Genomic DNA, 17743 nt, shown 5'->3' with positions numbered 1-17743 from the left:
CACACCAGAAGGTGTCTGCGAAAAGTTTTAGTTCTGTCTGCACGTCAGAAATTGAGCGGGTGGCAGTTGGCAGTTTACATTATGTGGGTAAGTCACCTCATCCGCCCTTGATCAGTTGCAATTTTAAAAGATCCAGTCTTTCACGTGCAATTCCTTTTATGTTAGTAGGGTCACAATGCTCCACCTTAACAAGGAAGTTAATGAAGCCGTTACTCACTCAGACAACTGATGTAACACAGTGCTCCTCCAGATCACCCAGGATACTGTAGGTTTCTCCGCCTGGACTTAAAACAAAAACAGAGTTCCTGCAGTGCAGAAGGAGGCCATTTAGCCCACTGGGTCTGCACCGTCTCTTCAAAAGAATATCCCACCCAGGTCCACCCCACCCTATTCTGTAACCCCGCACACCTACCATGACTAATTCACCTAACCTAACAGCTTTGGGCAGTGGGAGGAAACCGGAGCACCTAGAGGAAAGCCACACAAACACAATGTGCAAACTTCACACAGTCAGTCATCCAAGGCTGAAATTGGACCCAGATCCCTGTCAATCTGAGGCAGCCACTGGCCACCCTAGATCATTTCCCCACTCCCACCTGCTGTAGCTCAATGTCCCTCCTGGTCTGCGTTCTTAGCTTAGATCCAACATGTGGCCTCTGTGACTCCTAGACACCAACTTCCCAACCACGTTAACGGCATCTAACCACCAGAAATGGCTTTCCCTCCTGCTGCTGCCATTGTTTCGCCAGTTTTCTGTCCAGAAGTTATAACTGCCATCTGGGTACCTAAACTTTTTCTATTCTGCCCCTTCACCTTTTCCTCCTTCAATTCGCTCCCTTCGTCCTGAAGGCACTGACTCTTGATTTTTTTGCAGTTTTTTGATGATATCAGCCCTCCCACCTTGCCCAAGTGATCTCTTTTGTGTATAATTCTTACAGGCAGTAATTGCAAATAAGCAATTTTATCTCGCTGACTGTGGTGTGGGCAGGGGAAAAAAAAATAGAGTCTGGCCAATAATCATGTGCCGTCCATTCTAACAGAGGTCACTAACTACTGAAATCAGAGCAAAAGCTGCCCAACTTCGGAACAATGTGTTGCCCCTACACAGTTGCACTGGCAGAGGTCAGCACAGAGCAGAGCTGGAGTGTGGGGCTTTCCCGTCTAGCTGAGCTCACTATCGCAGCCAGCTATGTATTTATAGGATTATAAATATTAAGAAAAAGATGTGCCATTAGTTGAAATATTGGTTTTGTTTTTAGCACGGCTGATTGTGACATGGCCTGTGTGCATTGCACGACCAGTTGTTGCCTGTCGATGTCAAAGTTGTGCTAACTCCCCAGTAAGGAACAATATTCCAGTCCCCCTCGGCATGAATGTAGAGGTCCAAAGCCTTCATTCCATCGCACTTGCTACTCTTAATGCCCTTGAATTTCTCCATTGCATTGTCATTAAAAGTGATCTCTAGTAAATCATATGCTTTAAATCACTAACTCATTTACCATGCTGCAACTATTCAAACTATAGCAAGCTGAAATTAAATCTTATAAATCAGAAGATTTGGTGATTTTTTGAGAGCCAGTGTTTTAATGGAATTCTGCTGAATTGTGAGACCTTCAAAGAAGCTTCTAGAACAGTTGCTAAAATGTCTAGTGACTTGACCAAAACCTCTAACCGTGAAGGGTAACTCTTTGGATATTTTTACAACCTATGTTTTGTGCTCAAGCCCCTGGGGTGGGACTTGAATACACAACTGTGATTCACAGATGAGAATGCTATCAATAAACCAAAGCTGACACCATTAAATTGAACTGAAATAAAGTTGACTCGGGTTATGGCATTAAATAATGGTTGACCTTCAAATATATGCGTGCCAAATGAAATTTTTTTTAAACAATGGCCTATCAATGAATGCAACGCTAAGATTCAGTGTAATAATGGAGTGCTTTGAGATTTCCTTGTCACCCACCTTGTCTCTTCTTTTCTCATTTTACAGCTCCACATCCCCTTTTCCCATCCTTTCATCCACCTGTTCCAATTGATGCCAGACATCACGAGGGACGCTACCATTATGATCCATCACCTCTTGCTCCAGTGCACATGTAAGTATGATTTATCAATGCCTTGGATAAAGTAAAATTTACAGTAGAATTTGTATGATTAGTTGCTTTTTCTGGATCAGGATATTGTTGTTTGAAAAGCAAATATCCTTGTCAGGGCCTGCTTTAAACCAAATTTTTATGAAGCGTGAGTGTTCATTTCAACATCTTATTTGTCTTTGGCCTCATTGGCCTGGATCTTGCTGGTAAAGGTACTGGTGAGCCTGTTAACATTCACTGCTATTAAGAAGTAAATTGGACAGCAACTTCCTGGGTTCGATTCCCGGCTCGGGTCACTGTCTTTGTGGAGTTTGCACATTCTCCTTGTGTCTGCGTGGGTTTCCTCCGAGTACTCCGGTTCCTTCCCACAGTCCAAAGATGTGCGGGTTAAGTTGATTGACCATGCTAAGAAATTACCCCTTAGTATTTAGGGATGCATAGGTTAGAGGGATTAGTGGGCATAATATGTAGGTATATGGGGACAGGGCCTGGGTGGGATTGTGTTCAGTGCAGACTCGATGGGCCGAAGGGCCTCTTTCTGCACTGTAGGGTTCTATGATTCTAGTGATTACATGTGCAGTTAAATATGGAAAGCAGGAAGCTGCTCTCCAGGTTGCTCTGCTCCTCCAGGAACTTCGTTGCAATGGTATCTTGCCAAAAGACTCAGCATTTATATACAGGGAGTGGCGTGGCATTATGGTTCCTACCCACCAGGTACCCACAGTACATCCATGCATTTCCAACAGTGTGTGATAAGCCTTACTTATTACCAAACAACCTATTTGGCACTGAAAAGTTACTTTGAAAAGGTGTGGGGTGTCATTCCCTCCATTTTAATTATTATTGGAGATGTTAAGTTAAAATGAAACTTTACTTTTACCCTTTCTTTATGTCTCTTACCTCTTAATCCAATTTCTTTCAGTCTCTTTCTTATACTTTGCGCTTGTGGTTTGTTATTGGATTAAATTTTATCACTAATGCTTCCTGGTTCAGACTCTGCGGATCTGATTTCAACTCTGAAGCGAATGGGTTAAAATCAGGCACTTCCTCTCAATAAGGTTTTGCCAAAGGCGACGCGCATTGTTTGCCATGTTCACCCATGTCCTGGATCCCCAGTAAATATTGCTGCACTTAAATAAATTTCTAATAACCAGAAGTTGCTGTGCAAGAGCTGGTGTAAAGTCTGTGGACAAGCTTAACTATAACAAATGGCTGTTCACCTGTCCACAAAATCAAAACTCATGATGTTTGTTTAAAAATTGAAAACTGATGACTTTATTGGTAGAACCAGCTGACTGGAATCTTGGCCCAAATAAAATGAAAACTTGAATTAACATAGTTGTGATCCATGGGGTGGTGTTGACATTAATAGGAACAGTGGTGGGCCATTTGAGCCTCTTCTGCCTATGGCTGACCTACCTTTGCTTCATATTCCTTTATATCCTTATCCAAGATAAATCTCTTACTCATCTTGAAAAGTTTTAATTGTCCCCAGTGTTTTGGAGTGGGGATTTCTTGATTTTTCACAACCCTTTCACATTGAAAAGGTCATTCCTGATTTCACTCCTCATGAGCTAGCTCCGCTTTCTGAGATTGTTTCTCCTCATTCTGGATTTCCCATTGTGCAGGGCCCCAGGCTAAAGTATTAAACAACAATCATGAATGCTGCTAAAATGTGTGACGGTTGTTTAAAAACAAAATGGAAACTGAATTTTCTTTGCCTGCCTTCTACAACGTATATTAATTTACACTTATAAAACTGGAAATGCTGGCATCTGCATGGCCAGAACAGAAAAAAGGTTGGTGGATCTCCACTCAATGTAATGTAAATATTAACAGATTCCAGACCGCTTAGTCTGTCATTCTCATACGCCACAAGCATAGAATGCCTACAGTGCAAAAAGACGTTATTCGGCCCATCAAGTCTGCAGCAACTCTCCAAAATAGCATCCAACCCAGTCCCTTCCCACAACTGTATCTCTGTGCATTTACTTTGGCCAATTCACCTAACCTGCGCAACTATGGACTGTGGGAGGAAACCAGAGCACCCGTAAGAAAGCCATGCAGACATGGGGAGAATGTGCAAACTCCACACAGACGATTACCCAAGGCCGCAAATGAACCTGGATCCTTGGTGCTCTGAGGCAGCAGTGCTAATCACTGTGCCTGTGCACTGAGTTTGCACGTTCTCCCCGTGTCTGGGTGTGTTTCCTCCCAGGTTCTCTGGTTTCCTCCCACGGTCCGAAAGACGTGCTGGTTCGGTGCATTGACCCCGAACAGGTGCCGGGGTGTGATGACAAAGGGGCATTTCACAGCAACTTCATTGCAGTGTTAATGTAAGCCTTACTTGTGACTAATAAATAAACTTTAAACTTTGTAACACCATGCCGCCCAATCTTGTGAAGAATGTCAAGAATTTGCAACCAATGGGGTTTGTGTGCATTGCCACGTTCTGAGAAGCTGAGCAGTGACCCTTTTAAATTGGCTTGGTCCCCTTGGCACAACAATGTCCCATGGAGCTTGCATGGCCCTTTTGCCAGATATACATTCTCAATGCCAAATATAGCAGCATGACGTCTGTGGTATGATCACCTTTTACCCTTACCATATTTTCTATTAATTTTAGTGAAAGGAGAAAACTTAGACCATTAGTGTCTTCGGTGGTAGTGGCTTCTGTATGATGCATTTAGTCAGCTTGGTTCATTTAATAGCCTGAGTTAGAATGGTGTGTTCATGGAATGCTTCAGAATATTTCAGCTTTCACCTCAGTGTGATACCAACAGAGTACCAGCTTGATGGAGAAGATATCCTTCAGGTGAGGCACTAAATAGAAACCCCCCCTCACCTTGTCTGTTCAAGTGGACTTAAAGATCCCACAGCACAAATGAGATATTACCACCATTTGACAGAATTCCGAATTTGAGATAATGGAATTCCGCCCTTTTGTTTTTTCCTAACCTCCGTGACCACAGTGGTGTATTTGAAATATTATCATGCTTACAAACACAACAAGAAGAAAGGGAACGGACTTGCTGTTGATCTTGGCCGATGGGGATGTGTATGCGCAGTGCACATGCACCTGGCTGGTGGATGAGTGGTGAGGGATTGAATGCGTGTGTGAATACCACAAAGGGCGGGAACAGTTCCAAGATCGCATGTGAAGCCTGGGTGGGTGGGAATCCCTGAGCATGGGCTGCTGATCTGTGAGGAAATTGGGCAGCAGGCAGTTGATTGCTCTGATAACGCATTTTGCAAGTACTGAGCAGAGGTACAACTTGCCACTTTCATTTCCCCTTTGCCCCAGTTCATGACACCTGCTTTCCAGGTCAGGTCTCTGCTGGACAAAGTATTTTACCTCAACCTCCCTGCAGGCAATGACAGATGAGAGCTCCCTTTAGACTGTTGTGCACCCTTATATTGAAGGCCTCTCTCTCAGACCAGTAGGAGAGGGTTTAGGACTAGAACTGCCTGTCTATTTCAAAACTATTTATGGAATCTAGTTTTGTGCAGACTGTTGCAGTGCCTGTATGACTGTCGTGGCTACAGTACAATGGAGTCCAGCTTTAAGGAAGCAAGAAGTTATTTTCATGACTGGAGCGCTTTACTGAAAACAAAAGTTCAATCAATTCAAAAAATCATTAATTGGATATGGAGCCCTTTATGGGTGCTTGTGAAAGTCAAGCCAAATATACTGGGCTGAATCCGTGAGATGTTAAGGAACTGGTCCCTTTGGGTTGGTTGCAGTTAAAAATATAATTACTGGCAGAAGACCAGTCTGGTTCATGTTGGTGGTGTGGGCTTGAGCCCATTCAGAAGGATTAAGACTCAATGGCCATTGGTTTTTGAGGTTCTTCAGCTTTCACTGACCACGCTAATCAAGGATCTCTTGCTGTTTAAGTCAGTAACCTTTGAATATTTGTGGAACCTGGAATGATTTATCAGTGCACCCTGTTTAAGTAAAAATAATCACGCAAAATAAGTACAAACTGATAAATCCCATGCCCAGAGTATTTTGCATTTTTATTAATGATAAGCTGAGATAATTCCTGATTTTCCTCTTAACTGCTCCAGCCAGGCAGTGCTTTCTGACCAGTTGCTTAGTGGGGAAAATAAAGTGCAGTAAGACAGGTTCAACACAGTCCCCAAGCTGGCCTGGATCAACGTCAAGTTTTTGCTTCATAAGCAAAATCTCTGAGCTCTAACGAAAGGTCATCCTGACTTGAAATGTTGTCTCTATTCTCTCTCCACAGAGGCTGTCAGACCTGCTGTGATTTTCCAGTATTTTCTGTTTTATTTTGCTTCAATAAATTGTTTAAACTATACCTGGAGTGCTTTGCTGAAAACAAAAACTTAATCATTTCAAAAAATCATTAATTGGATATGAAGCCCTTTGGTGCTCTTTTGGGGAGCAACTTGCTGTCCTACATTATCCTCTAGCCAAGCAATGCCTCAGGTTTAAAACTCTTATAATTGTTTTCAAATCCCACAATGGGGTTGCTTTTTCTATAATTTCCTCCAGCCGCACAACTTTGCGAGATGCCTGCACTCTTCTAATTCTGATCTCTTTGAGCTTTGCAATTGTAATTGCTTCACCATTTGTGGTTACGCCTTCATCTGGTTGGGTACCAACTTCTGGAATTGCTTCCCTGAACCCCTCTGATTTGCTAATTCTCTTTCCTCCTTCAAAATGCCTCTAATTCCTTTTGATCATCTGTCCTAAAAGTGGTTTGGTATTAATTTCTGCTTTATGACATTCTTGCGTAGTGCCTTGGGAAGTTTTACTACCTTAACGGTACTATATAAGTACAATTTGTTGTTGCTTGGAATCGATTAAGAATTCCAGTGCTCACTCTTTCTTGGAGCCTCACAGCTGTAAAAAGGGCAATATTATTTCCGATGTTTTAAATTGAGTTTGAATGCAGGGTTTAGAATCATAGAATCCTACAGTGCAGAAGAAGACCATTCAGCCCATCAAGTCTTCACTGACCACAATCCCACCCAGCCGCTACTCCCATAGCCCCACATATTTATCCTAGCTCATCCCCCTGACACTAAGACTCAACTTAGCATGGCCAATCAACCTAATCCGCACATCTTTCCTAACCCACCAAAGATGTGTGGGTTAGGTTGATTGACCATGCTAAGAAATTGCCCCTTAGTGTCCAGGGATGCATAGGTTAGAGGGATTAGTGGGGATAATATGTAGGGATATGGGGGTAGGGCTTGGGTGGGATTGTGTTCAGTGCAGACTCGATGGGCTGAAGGGCCTCTTTCTGCACTGTAGGGTTCTATGATTCTATGATCTTTAGGAGATGACATGACACTGTGGAATAGGTTTTAACCTTTTGGCAGCCAATCGGTGGGGATTACCAGCAGCCACTCTTTGGACGATGAGGAGGCTGCGGTGACTTGAATGTGGTTGGCGAGCTGAAGACATTGTGTGGGCATTCCTTTGACACTGTGGTGTACTTTTAACCTTCAGGCAATGGAGCTTACTTGCAGCCACTGTTCTGGTGATGCTGAATGTATTTAGCTTGCTGTGGGCACCAAGTGGGCATTTCAGATGCAGCTCTGGTTTTGGTCCTCAGGGATGTTGCCCACCAAGCATGCTAGAAGTCGTTGCAGGTAGACCCTGGGAGACAAAGCAAAGGAGGAAGAGCAAAAGCCACTGTATTTTTGTAGAATCCGTCTCTTGTACTTTTACTTATCGAGGCTATCCTCTCGAGGGGCCTTATCTGTCTTTATCCTCATTAATGACAGGTCGGTTCTACTGACTTGTTAATTATGGGCCAACTTATTTAAAATCTGTTAACTTTCAATTCATAATGAAGAATGAACAATTACATTGTTTTAGAACAAGGTGTGCTGCTCTCTTAATTGAGGAAAATAAAGTCTTATACATTTGCTTTTCCTAATTGCTAAATCAGAGAACTACAAAAAATATTCTTGAAAATCTGCAAATTTGACACCTTGGTTTGATTTTATTAAAATTAGAGATAATCATTATCAAGCATAAAACATGAAAATAATAATGTTAACTTCAGGAACAGAAGGCATTGGAGTTAATGATAAAAGTGGAGGAGCTGCCGAGCTCCGTGAAAGACGAGCAGATGAGAGATTTTACTGTGACCAAATTATGTTTGATATTTGTCATCATTACACTTGATGTTGTTTTATAAAGTTGCAGTCTCTTCTTAAGCACCGCTATTGCCTATAATGAAAATTTTATGCTGCGTTTCCACAGGCTCCGCTGTCTGCATAAACAAGCACCAGGTGATTGATGGGGGTGTCATCTTAACAAAATAACAAATGTAGTACAGCAGTAAGCGTAAAAGAAGATAATAGAAAAGTGAACGAGAGTGCAGGAGATAGGAAATACAAGTTACAGACAGAGGAGATAAATTTACTGTAACTAGTCTTTAATAACATAGACTTGTACCATATAATAGGTCAAGCTTAAAAATATTTTAATACAAATAGATTTAACCATTTTATGCTTAACTGCATCCCTAACACAGTGAATAGGTTTATTGAAGAACTGTTCCAGTTTAATTTGATTAGAATTGATTAACAAATGTAACCGATGCGCTATTGAGCCAGCCTGTATGGATATGTCACAGTACTATGAGAATTTTATATCGAAACGTCTTATAATGATGAAAGCGCTGAAATTCATTCATGATCCTCGGTTATTAGAGCATCAATTGACATGTTCTTTTCTATTGTCACACTCATCCCTCGAAAATCGTGTCAAAGTAACAGAATGACTATAAGGCTGATTAATGCTCTATGTTCCTTCTATGGCCATAGCCACCTTTACAATAGCTGATAGGATAGTTAGCTATATAAGGTGGAGAGGATCTTATGGGCTCAGACAATCCATACATTGAAAGAGGATCAGCCAAACCCATCAGAGGCAAGTGTTCCACTGAATGTCAACCCAGAATTCAGAACAAACACTAGATTGGCTTGGCGGACAATCTGGAGCGAGTTTGAACCCTGCACCTTCTGACTTTGCACATTTGATGTCATAATCCTCATTAAAACTGCCATTCTCTTGTACCTTGGCTGATCCTCCAGTATAGCCCTCATCTCCACTCTCCTATCTCCAAGGGTCACAGAGTTGAATAGCTGTGATGGACAGCTTGTTCAGTCATTCATGCCAGATTTGGCTGGACTACAAAAACTATTATCAGGTTCTACCCTTGGCTGCTGAAACTGACCCAGGACCTTCCTGGAATGCACAGGTAGCCCCTCGTTTATTTTACGTGCTGCAGACCATCTTCTTAAATGCCTCTCCCTTGTCTCCTCCATGCCCACCTCCAAAAACAAGTGTGAGGAACTCATTAACTAGTTTATCACTCTATTGAGATCAATTAATGACCTGCCTCTGTTGCATCCCTCCCTTCTCCTAGCATGCCAGGTCAGATTTTCTGGAAAGCTCCCCCAGCATTAATCCTCAACTTGCAGCTTTCTCTGGTATTTTTCCTATCTTGTTCCCTGCCAGCTCCTAACTTCTTGTGCTCCCTGAACCCTATTCCCACTAAATTGCTGACCACTAACTTCCTTTTCTGGTCCCATGTTAATTGACATTGTTAACATTCTTTCTCTTCAGGTACTACTCTTCTCTCCTTCAAATCTGCTGTTATCACCATGCTCTTCACAGAGTCAATCCTTGATGCCACCTGCAAACTACCACCCTATCTCCCACTTCCCTTTCCTCTCCAAAGTTTTGAATTGAATATTGCTTGCCAAATCATAGAATAAAGTCATAGAAACCCCACAGTGCAGAAAGAGGCCATTTGGTCCATCGAGTCTGCACCAACCACAATCCCACCCAGGCCCTACCCCCATATTCCTACATATTTACCCACTAATCCCTCTAACCTATGCATCTCAGGACACTAAGGGGCAATTTTAACATGGCCAATCAACCTAACCCGCACATCTTTGGACTGGGAGGAAACCGGAGCACCTGGAGGAAACCCATGCAGACACAAGGAGAATGTGCAAACTCCACACAGACAGTGACCCAAGCTAGGAATCGAACCCAGGTCCCTGGAGCTGTGAAGCAAGAGTGCTAACCACTGTGCTACTGTGCCACCCACGGATTTATCCAAATCTATGCTCATCTTTCCTGGAAATCCCTATTTAAATCCTTCCAATCAAATTTCCTGACCCCGCCACAGTACTGAAATGGCTCCTATCAAAATCAAAAGTGACATCCAACATGACTTATGGCAAAGCTAAATTTTACCATCTCAATCTGTCTGCAACCTTTGAAATGACTACCACTCCATCCTCCTCCAACTCCTTTCCACTGTTATCCAGCTGGGTGGAACTGCACTTGCATTGTTCTATTCTTATCTATTATATGTAGCCAGAATATCAACTGCAGTGGTTTATCTTTTAAGTCTGATATAACAAGTATTTTGTTTGGCCCCTTCTTGTTTCTCATCTGCCTCTGCCCCTTAGCGACATTGTCTAAAAACACAATGCCCAGCTCTGCCTCATCATACTAACTAAATGTCACTATTAACTTATCAGATTATCTTATTTGATATCAAGTGTTGAGTGAGCAGAAAGTTCCATCCAACTAATGTTAGGAAGACTGAATTCATTGACTTCAGTCCTCACTGCATTCTCTGTTTGTTAGCTCCCAACTACATCACTTTCCCTGGCACTATTTGAGGCTGAATCAGATTGTTCACAGTCCAGATTCATATTTAACTTTGGGATGAGCTTCTAACCGCATTTCCATCACTATCACTATGCCTCCCAATTTCCACTTCCAAATCACTCAGCGCTTTCTCACTCCATCTGCTTCTGAAATCTCCTTCATGCCTTTGTTACCACTAGAATTGACTATTCCAAATATACTCCTTGCCGGCCTCCAAATTTCTGCCCTCTATAAACTTGATGTTACCCAAAAATCTGTTGCTCAAGGGCTTACTGGCACCACCTCTTGTTCACCCATCAACCTGTGTTTGCTGACCTACATTGGATTCCCAGCTAAGCAATGGTTCAATTTTAAAACTCTCATCTTTGATTTGACATTCCTTCATGGCCTGGCTTCCTCTCTATTGCTGTAAACCCCACTATCCTCATTACCCTTTGACATACCCGTACTCATCAAATTCTGAAGCCTTGAACATCCTCAACTTCAGTTATTCTGTGATTGTTGACCGTGGCTTTAACTGTTACGGCTCTAAGCTCTGGCTTTCCTTCCAAACACTGCTCTCTTTCTTCCATTAAGATGCAACTTAGAACCTACTTCTTTGACCATGCTTCTGGTTGCTTGTCCAAATATTGCCGTTTATAGCTCAGTGTCAAATTTTGCTTTCCAATGTTCTTCTGAAATACTTTGAAATGTTTTCTTACATTAAAGACACCAAATAAATACAAATTGTGGTTGACATAGGGCTGAATGTTATCTTTGAGCGAAGACTTGTTCCTATCAGTTGACATATTTGGATTAAAATGCAGTGTGTATAAGTTGTGTGATATCATTTATATTTATGTAGCGCATTTAATGTAATAAATTGTCCTATGACACTTCTTAGGTCTGTAAGACAACCGTTTAGGGAGAGGGTTTATATAGTGATAATGTAACAGGACTAGTTATCCAGAGGTCTGGGCTCTGGGGACATGAGTTCAAATCCCACCACATCAACTGGGGGATTTTAAATTCAGTTAACAAATCTGGATAAAATGCAAGTCTCATTAATAATGATCATGAAACTATTGGATTGTCATTAAAACAATTGTTTCACTAATGTCCTCATGGAAGGAAATCTGCCATGCATTAGTCTGACCATCATGTAACACCAGATCTACAGCAGTATGGTTAACTTTTAACTGCCCTCTCAAATGGCCAAGCAAGCCATTCAGTTGTATCAAACTGCTACAGAAAAAACACCCAGGGTGTGCCTACACCACACAGGTTCCAGTGGTTTGAGAAGGTGGCTCAACACCATCTTTTCAAGGCCAATTAGGGGTGGGCAAAATACACTGAATTAACCAGCAATGCTCACAACCCAAAAAACAAATACATTTTAAAAATTGATATTGAACCATTTGCATAAAAGCTTTATCAAAGATATGTGTTTTACAGAACATTTAAATTGAGACAGGTGGCGATACGGGGAGTGTTTTAGGATGCATTTCCAGAGCTTGAGGCCTAGATAGCTGAAGGCAATACCTGCCAGTGATGGATCGAAGGAAGCTGAAGCTGGGCAAGGATCGAAAATGGAAGAACGCAGAGTTCTTGTAAGGCTGAGGAAGTTACGGAAATAGGAAGGAGTGAGGCCTTGGAGATATTTGATCATGAGGGCAATAATTTCAAATTTGAGGCATCACTGGTTCAGTAACATAGCTATGTCAGCAAGCTCAGGAATAGTAATTGAAGTGCATTTGCTGTATATTAGGATAGGGGCATCACAGTTTTGGATGAACTTCAGTATATGGAGGGAGGTAAAATGTGAGGCGGCCAGAAGAGCATTGGAATAATTGAATTGAGAGGTGTGTAGAGATGGTTTCAGCAGCAAATGAACTGAAGCAGTGGCACATTGCAATACTTCCAATTGAATATCAAATTAATAATTTCAAGTAATGCCAAGAGCATTTGATAGATAAAGAGTAATGCTGGTTCAAGTTGTATTTCTAACGTAGTCTGTGTTTTTTGTTATGCTTAATATCCTTTGATACTGAATTTTTTTGCTAAACAGCGCTTATTTGCTTGGTTCGCAGAATGTTCTCTAGTCGCCACCTTTACCTAAAACTTGGATGGATTGGAAGGCGATTATATTATTTTGGAGGAGTGCTAATCAAATTGAGGTTCATAAAAGAAACATGAAACTTCCAGCGCATAAGTACTGTGAGACTGCATTTAAAGCTCTCCAGTGTAACGTGTCACAGTCAATGTTTAATCATATTTTCATTTCAGGCTTCATTTGTAAGGATGATCAGACATCTTTACTTACCAGAAAATCACACTTAATATTGTGGGAAATGAGTCATGTTATTTAGATGGCACCATGCATACCCGTGGCAATCAGTTATCACATAGTAATTACATGGACTTTGCAAAGAAAAAAAATGAAATTGTTTTAAAGCAAGTCCTCTATGGTGAACAGAAGGAATCATTTTTAACCCACTTAACTAAGCACTAAACACATGCCTAATATTTTACAAATACTTTTAGGATAAGGCTGCCATTGCAGACTTGTAATTACAGACCAAATGTGCCTGGAGCTAGGTAATAAATCTGATGTAATCTCTATGTGCATTAAGGAGAATAAAGGGGGCTGTTTGTGTATTAAGCTCTCAGAAATTTCTGAGCATGGATATACCATGACTAATGCAGACATCCCCGACTGATGTCCAATGTCATCGTTTTGTTATTCTGTTATTAAAGATTCGGTCCAAAAGATTTACGCAGAGCTTGCTAATCCGGATAGAGCTGGCATCCATTTAGGGCATCAACAATATGAAGCAAAATTAAATTAAAAGCTCGTAAAATGAAATATGTTTCGTATTAGTCGCTTGACACTTAATTTGCCTCTGAATAAGGAAGGAAATCGCAAATTAACCTGCCTATGTTTTTCTAGGCAGGCCTTATTAGAGTTAGTAATAACTGTAATTATCTCTGTGATAATATTAACCTATATGTGTATGAATATGTACTCAAGTGTGGCACCTCTGATGCATTTCTGAGTCAAGTGCAACCATCATGTCTCGGTTCATTAGGCAGAATTGTACTCGCAAAACAGAAACAGCAACAGTGCTGGGGAGCAGTGAGAAGGCACTGGTCGTGTTAAGGCCTCAAACTTCTACTTAATTGATGTGCATTGCCTTAAGTTGAGGCTCCTGTTGCTTTGTTTGTTAAAACCTTGCTGCGTTGAAGTAAAGGCCCTGTCTGTTCTCCTTTTGCAAAGTCATGCAAATCATATAAGCTTTTTTTTATATAGAGTCAGATTCTGCTGGCGTCCGCACTGCTTTGTAATGCGTTTGGCTGATGGCTCGGCGGGACGGAGTGTACATTGTCAGTCCCAACAATAGCGGCGAAGAGAGCAGTGGGCTTGTTTCCACCTCCCCCCCCCCCCCCCCCCTTCAAAGGTGCTCCGAGATTTGCCCTTCAGTTTGAGAACTTCCCCGATGATTTATTAGGAGCTTTTTTTATATATAAAGTACTCTGGGAGTCAGTCCATTCAGCAAGTGTACCTCAGTCCCAACCCAGTGTTGTATATAAAATAGGTTTGCAAAGGAATTGGGGGGGGGGGGAGAGATGCAAATCGGGGCAGCACAGAGTTTTGGGGGCGCTGAAACAATTCTAAAGGACCATTGTGGTTACCAGCGACTGATTGAAACCTCCTAGATGCTGTCAGCAACAATCGTCAAAGGAACAGAGCCTAAAAATAGCGTGTGTTTGAAGAACTGTGCAGCAGACTCCTGAACCAAATTCCAAAGTTATTTGTGCTGTAGTCAGCAGCATTAGTGAGGAAGGAGATATTGAGCGAAGCATTCACTGAAGCAGACTTAAGCCTCGTTCTATAGGGGCCATCGTTAAAACCTTCTGCAGCCCCTGGACTGTGACAGGCTTCTCAAAACACAATACTCCAACGATCATTGAAAGAAAGAGCATCTTCCAGCGAAACAAAAAACACACCCCAAAGCGTGTCCTTTTTGGTTTGTAGATTGGGGAATATTAATCCGAAACTCGGCCGAACAGTTATCTCAACTTTCAACTAACTCCCTCAATTGTCCATGGATTTACTGCTAACTTGCCACGTAGCTGTGGTAAGTTTTGTGAGGAGGTGCCAATGCGGCGAAATAATATTTCGAGCAGCCGCAAAACTATAGCGGCGGGTTCGGTGTGTGTATTTAAAGTTTTGCTGAGTTCCCACTAATTTGCTGATCCTTATTTGCCCCGGTGCTCCATATCCACAAAATAATAATTCATTAGCCTAACGCCGATATTGAAGATATACCAGTTAGCAATTTTACAGTTCAAGGCGGAGAACGAAAATCTCAAAAGTTCAACAACTTGCGAAAAAAAATAGGTCGCCTCATGCACTCGTTCAGGGAATGCGAGAGAGATGATTCTGCTTTTTGTTGCAGGTAGCAAACTACTGATGAAGGTTTATCTGCACTGCTCCGCTTTGAACCATGCAAAGTATGAGAGAGCCTGCCTTATTGATCTGCCAGAAATAAACTAAATTCAGAATTAATTGTGAAACCGTTTGGTTGGGAGGTGGAGAGGGGCGGTATTTATTTTATCTCCCTAAGAATTATATGATGGGTGGATAATTACAGTCTAGCTGCGACCTGATACTGGAGACTTGTTTGGATTTCGGGAGAGTCGGTTAACTTAAAAAGTTGATGCAATTAATGTACAAAGAGTGTTATTTTTTTTCAAAAGAACTCCTTAGTATTGCCCTCAACATCACAGTGCAGACATGAAGGCCATGTTCATTTGTTGTAATGAGTGTGTCCAGGCTCCCAGCCAAAATAAAGCATGTCTTTCTGCATTGAACTCAGAAGAATGTTGAAGGCGGAAGAAAATGTCCCATTTGTTGAATTATTACTGAATCTTAATTAGACATGAACAAAAGGGTTGCATTTTAGCAGGCCCCCAGTAACAGCATCATCACCATTGGTGCTATTGATGATTCATGCTGGTTTACGTGTTTTGCTGGTTTCCTTTACTGCAAAGTACCTTAAAATAAAAGTCTGGAGATTTTTGTTTTGTCCAGCATCGGATATATTATGCTTTCTGACACATCAAAAATCAGCACTTCTGAGTGCACAAATTGTCAGGATATTGAAATAATGCAGGTGATGGGGCTCCTTCAGGCATACAAGGCTGCCAAATATTGTATGAAACATTGTTATCAAGTTACTAATCGTGACTTGTTGTATTAAGCCCCTGCTTTAACTTTTTAATGTGTGTTTATTTATTTGAATGGCTAATCGTCCATTCTTGAGTTCTTGGAAAGGCAATTTCCGTTTTTTCTCCCTTTAATATATGCCCCTTTTTCTTTATTATCCCTTTATATTTCTGTTTTATCCCTCCTCCTTTCTGCATCTGTCTCATTGTAGGTTTCTCAAATTTCCTCGTGATTCCCTATCTGTCCTATTCTATCATTTGCCCCTTTATTTCTGTGTCTGTCTGGTGTTTTGTGTTTGCCTTGCTTTATGTCTCTCAGTCCTCAAGTTTCTGTATGTTAGACTTGGCCCATCATGTTTCTATAATAATCCCACTGAGCTTCTCACTTGGCTCCTTATAGACCAGTTAACCCTTGAACCTGTTTGCCATTCAGAGAGATCATGGGTAATCTGCAATCGAACTCCATAAACCCGGCTCTGCCCAATATCTTGTAATACTTTTGGTACACAAAAATCTATCAATCTGAGTTACAAAATTAACAGCTGATCTACCATGAATTGGTATTTGTAGAATAGAGTTCTAAACCTTTACTGTCTTTTGTGTGAGGAAGTTTTTCCTAATTTCACTCCTGAAAGGTCAGGCTGTAATTTTTTGGCTTTCTATGTTTTAAAAAACCCTTGCCCAAACTTGTAACTCATGGATCTAGAAGAACTGTGAGAGAACAAATCAATGATTCACTCAAAAAGTAAAATTTGTGCTTAATGAGCTTAATTTATTTCTATTTACAATTGCACATTGCTAGTGGAAATACTTTCTCCCAATCTACCCTGTCTTCCTTTAAAATCTTGAATGCTTCAATAAAATCACCCTTTAACAGTTGAAGTCCAGGGAATGTAGCCTGGGTTTAATCTCTCCTTGTAAATTAACCCTTGAAGTCCACCTATCACTCTAATGAACTTTGCTGCAATTGCATTACAACCTATATATCCTTCCCAAGGTGTGCCCAGTCCTGCTCATAGTAACTCCAGGTGTGGTTTAACTGTGGCTTTATATAGCTAGTGCATTACTTCTGCTTGTGTTCGACTCCTCTAGATATAAAGACCAACATTCCATTAGATTATTTTGATTATTTTCTGTACTTATTCATGATATTTTAATGGTCTTCATACCTGGCATCCGAGTCTCTCTTTCTAGCTTTTCATCATTTAGAAAGTTTTTAGGTCAAAGTGGATGACCAATTATTTATCTACGTTAAAATCAATTTTCCACAATTTATCAATATGTTTTTGTAATTTTAAGCTTTCACCTACACTGTTTACAATACTTTTTTTTGTGTCATTGGCAAATTGAAGTCATTAATGAATACATTGATTGTGTGAGGCTATGTTCCTGCCCTACCTGCTGCCCTTCTGCTATATCATTCAAACACAGTAAGTCAATTTCCACATGTAGACTTACGACAACCAGCTCTACCTCACCAACACCACCTCTTGACCCCTCCATTGTCTCAAGTGGTTTCCTGACATCCAGAAAAAGATGAGCAGAGATTTCTTTCAATTAAATATTTGGAGGACCAAAGTCATTTTCTTTGGGTTACCACCACAAATGCTGCTCCATAGCAATTGAATTTTAGAGGCATAGAATGGTTACAGTGCAGAAGGAAATACCAAAATAAACATTTGAGCCCATGCCAACTCACTGCAACAGCAATTTGTTAGTCCACTTCGCCAGCATTTCCCAGTAGCAGTAATTTGTCTTC

General features: G+C 41.2%; 1 protein-coding gene across 3 annotated transcripts in view; it reads left to right on the top strand.

The window, feature by feature from the left end:
* LOC145346438 (transcriptional activator GLI3-like) overlaps window positions 1–17743 on the top strand; it is a 350295-nt gene that overhangs the window by 207679 nt on the left and 124873 nt on the right. For all 3 annotated transcript variants that reach the window (XM_080193632.1, XM_080193634.1, XM_080193635.1), the window contains one exon: window positions 1994–2099. In XM_080193632.1, the coding sequence (XP_080049758.1) occupies window positions 1994–2099 (106 nt within the window). The remainder of the gene's footprint in view (window positions 1–1993; window positions 2100–17743) is intronic.

The sequence above is a fragment of the Carcharhinus amblyrhynchos genome, chromosome 8 (assembly GCF_965287045.1).
Source record: "Carcharhinus amblyrhynchos chromosome 8, sCarAmb.v2.hapA, whole genome shotgun sequence".
Taxonomy (NCBI): Eukaryota; Metazoa; Chordata; class Chondrichthyes; order Carcharhiniformes; family Carcharhinidae; genus Carcharhinus; species Carcharhinus amblyrhynchos.
Note: the sequence above shows the minus strand (reverse complement) of the source record. Positions and strands in the feature narration are given on the sequence as shown.